The sequence below is a fragment of the Juglans regia genome, chromosome 13 (assembly GCF_001411555.2).
Source record: "Juglans regia cultivar Chandler chromosome 13, Walnut 2.0, whole genome shotgun sequence".
Taxonomy (NCBI): Eukaryota; Viridiplantae; Streptophyta; class Magnoliopsida; order Fagales; family Juglandaceae; genus Juglans; species Juglans regia.
The window spans coordinates 29103763-29107704 of NC_049913.1; the positions used below are offsets into that span (position 1 = coordinate 29103763).

The following is a 3942-nucleotide window of genomic DNA, read 5'->3' on the forward strand; positions in this document are numbered from 1 at the left end:
CACTTCTTAACTTTAAACTTTAGTCTAATTTTATTTATTTTTGTTGATTTTAGGTTTCATTGTTATCATTTAAAATTTATTTTAGATTTGAAGAAAATAAAGACCAAATTTTACTAGCCTATCATCTAAGAACTCTCGTTTAAATGAAGATGTTATTTGAATATAGAAGCTACTGAATAAAAAAAAAAAATACATGCAATATGGATACCTATTTTGATCTTGAATGAAGACCAATGATATGGCTTGCGTGAGATTTTTGAGCTCTTGAACGGATATACACTAGCGCAGGTTTGACTTGGTTTATGATGCGGCATGCGTGAGATTCGGGCCTTCTCTTGGGTGAACAGCTAGGGACGACACTGAGAAGGGGGCGGCTAGCTAATTTTGGAAGTCGCACGAAACGGATTGGGGGCAGCATTTTTCTGGATTATTATTTCCGGTTTTGACACGTGGACGAAAGGGAGCACTTTTGGATCCTTGGACTTTGGCTATGCACGCACAGAAAAAAAAGCAAAAAGAAAAGGATTTGAATTCTCCTTTCCGAGAAAGAAGCACGGAACGAAAAAAAAAAAAGAAAAAAAAAGATTATGTTTTTTGGTGTTTACCACATTGGGATGCAAGCGGGATTTGGACGAAAGAAAAGAAAAAAAAAAGACTTTTCTTGGTTCATTTTTTTTAGACGTTGCAACTTGCGGAGGCTGGAATGACAATAGTTTTTTTTTAGTGTTTATTTTCTTCCATTTTTCTTAAAAAAAGTATAGTGAATTCATTTATATTAAATTTAATTTTTAGCATGAATTAAATTTTCTTTTTTCTACAAAAACGATATAATATAATTCTGAACTATGCTTGATTTTCTATATTAATTAGAAATAATTATCTTTTATGTTTGTCTGATTTTTTTTTACCTTATTGCTTCTAATTAACTGGCTATTAATTAGATACTTTTAATCTTATAATTTGTTGTCGAAAGAGGAAATTATATGATAGATCTTGGATATTTTGGCATAGGTAAATATAGAGATCGAAAGACTTATATAAATTTATGCAGTATGAAAATCATTGATCTTATTGCTTTCTTGTTTTATTAATTTGCATACTCTTATGTAAAATGATGAATAAGAATAATTTTCAATTGACAATCAAAAAAGGCTTTTGGATGTTTGTGGAGATTTGTTAACAAACAGAGAGAATTAAATTCAACTAATTACATGAATAAAGCATAGTGAGGAATTAGGTGAAATCGATTTTCTAGAAGTTTTTTTTATCTTTGATATGATCTTTGAATAATATATTTTTTTCCTTTGAGTATTTTATTTGAATAAATTTTATTTTAATTTGCAATTACAAAAATCTTAGTGACTTTTCTAAATAAAGTCGAGATTAGTATAATTTCGGTATTTGTCAAAAGTAGGTTACCAATCTCTGAGTACGATACTCTTCTCATCACATCACTTTACTACAAAACTATGATACTGTGCACTTGCAGTTTTGCATCGATCAAAATTTTGGCGCCGTTGCCGGGGATTGATTTATTCTTATTTTTGCCAATATTGATAAAAAATAATCTTGGTTTTAATTTAGATTTTTATTTTATTTACCTTTGGGTGTGTTTTTTACGTTGGATGCGCCGTGCTAGAACTCATGACATTACTCTTTTTAATCCAGAGATTGAAAGAACTCTTAGATCACAAATAAAGAAAAAAGTACTAGCCATGGCTGACAGACAACATGATGCACAGCCACGCACCTTGAAGGATTATGCATGGCCAGTTGTGAATGACAACTACTCGGGTATAAGACACTAGACTATTAATGCCAACAACTTTGAGCTCAAACCAGCCTTGATCATCATGGTGCAACAAACCCAATTTAGTGGATCACCACTTGATGATCCCAATATTCATTTGACGATTTTTTGGAGATTTGTTACATAGTAAAGATTAATGGTGTTATTGAAGACACCATTAGACTGAGATTATTTCCTTTCTTTTTGAGGGACAAGGCAAGAGGTTGGCTACAATCTCTACAACCGGGAAGCATCATTAGCTGGCAGGATATGACTGAAAAGTTTCTTGCTAAATTCTTTCCTCCTGCAAAAACAGCCCAACTCAGGAGTGAAATTTGTCAATTCAAGCAAAATGATTTCGAGTCACTCTATGAAGCAAGGGAAAGATATAAAGATTTGATTCGACACTGCCCTCAACATGGATTGCCGGATTGGTTGCAAGTTCAGATGTTCTGCAATGGGTTAAATGGACAAACTCAAACCATAGTTGATGTTGCTACTGGTGGAACTTTGATGTCAAAGACAATTGAGGGTGCTACCTATCTTTTGGAAGAAATGGCCTCAAACAACAATCAATGGCCAACGGAAAGAACTATAACTAAGAAAATTGTTGGGATTCATGAATTAGAGTCATTAGCAGCCCTTTCAGCTCAAGCTGCTACTCTATCCCATCAGATTTCAGTTTTGACAACCCAAAGGATGCCACAAAGTGCAGAATATGTTGTAGCTACAAGTATGACAGTTCCAAGCAATGAAGCGAGTCAAGAACAAGTTCAATACATCAACAATTGGAACTACAATTGTCGTGGTAATCCTATGCCAAATTACTACCATCCATGACTTCGAAATCATGAGAATTTGTCTTATGGAAATACAAAGAATGTGTTGCAACCTCAACCCCCTCCAGGATCTAATAGTCAATCAAGCGAGAAGAATATGTCACTTGAGGATGCCATGGTTTCCTTTGTTCAGGAGACAAACACAAGGTTTAAAAAGATTGATTCACAGTTAGGCAACATTGAAACACATTGTAGCAACATGGAAGCCACTATGAAGAATCTTGAAGTGCAAATTGGGCAACTAGCCACGACCATCAATGCCCAACAAAGAGGAACTTCTCCTTGCAACACAAAAGTGAATCCAAATGAGCAATGCAAGACCATCACACTTAGAAGTGGAAGAGAAATTGAGAGGCCACCATCATAGGAAACCAATTCCACCCCTACAGCTGTAAACAATGGCCAAAGCAAGAATAAAATAGAAGAAGAGGACGATACACCAAGAGAGACTAACAAGCCTCCAACAATTTCATTTCCTGTAAATCCTCCTATTCTCTCTACTCCACTTCCTTATCCTTAACATTTTCAAAAACAAAAATTAGATAAGCAATTTTCTAAGTTTTTTGATATTTTAAAGAAAATTCACATAAATATTCCTCTCCTTGGACAAATGTCAAATTATGTCAAATTCTTGAAGGACATCATTTCCAAGAAGAGAAGGTTGGAGGGGTTCGAAACAGTGAAACTTTCTCAAGAATGTAGTGTTATTCTTCAAAAGAAATTACCTCAAAAATTAAAAGATCCGAAGAGTTTCACTTTGCCTTTCACTATTGGGAATTCATTTTTTTATAAAAATTTTATATGATCTTAGTGCTAGCATTAATCTTATGCCACTTTCTGTTTGCAGGAAATTGGGATTTGGAGAGATGAAACAAACAACCATTTCTTTGCAACTAGCAGATCGATCCATCAAGTATCCATATGGAATCATAGAAGACGTATTGGTAAAGGTGGATAAATTTATTTTTCCTGTTGATTTTGTGATGTTAGATATGGAGGAAGACCAATAAATCCAACTAATTCTTGGCCAACTATTCTTGGCTACGGGAAGGGCTTTAATTGATATTCAAAAGGGTGAGTTAACATTGAGAGTAAACAAGAAATAGGTTATGTTCAACATCTACCAAGCTATGAGATTTCCAGAAGATCCAAGTACTTGCTTTCGAGTAGATGTCATTAAACAATATGTAGAAGAAGCCTTTGAAGATGATACACCAACCGATCACCTAGAACGATTTATTACCACTTCATCTCATGCTTATGATTTTAATAACTCTGTTGTTTGTGAATCTGATTTACCTTTTGTTAGTGAAG

The 3942-nt window shown here is 34.1% G+C and overlaps 1 protein-coding gene and 1 non-coding gene across 2 annotated transcripts; one reads left to right on the forward strand and one right to left on the reverse strand.

The window, feature by feature from the left end:
- Positions 1-2059: 2059 nt before the first annotated feature.
- LOC118344238 lies at positions 2060-2995 on the forward strand. Its single transcript, XM_035684375.1, has 2 exons — positions 2060-2597; positions 2697-2995. Exons 1-2 carry the CDS (start codon positions 2060-2062, stop codon positions 2993-2995), a joined length of 837 nt encoding a protein of 278 aa, XP_035540268.1.
- Positions 2108-2214, reverse strand: LOC118344372. Its single transcript, XR_004798145.1, has one exon. It is a non-coding gene; the product is annotated as a small nucleolar RNA R71 (small nucleolar RNA).
- Positions 2996-3942: the final 947 nt, after the last annotated feature.

Coding starts and splice junctions, on each gene's coding strand:
- LOC118344238 (XM_035684375.1), top strand. CDS start 2,060: ATGACTGAAAAGTTTCTTGCTAAATTCTTTCCTCCTGCAAAAACAGCC. Junction 2,598..2,696: donor TTGGAACTACAATTGTCGTG/GTAATCCTATGC, acceptor AACCCCCTCCAG/GATCTAATAGTCAATCAAGC.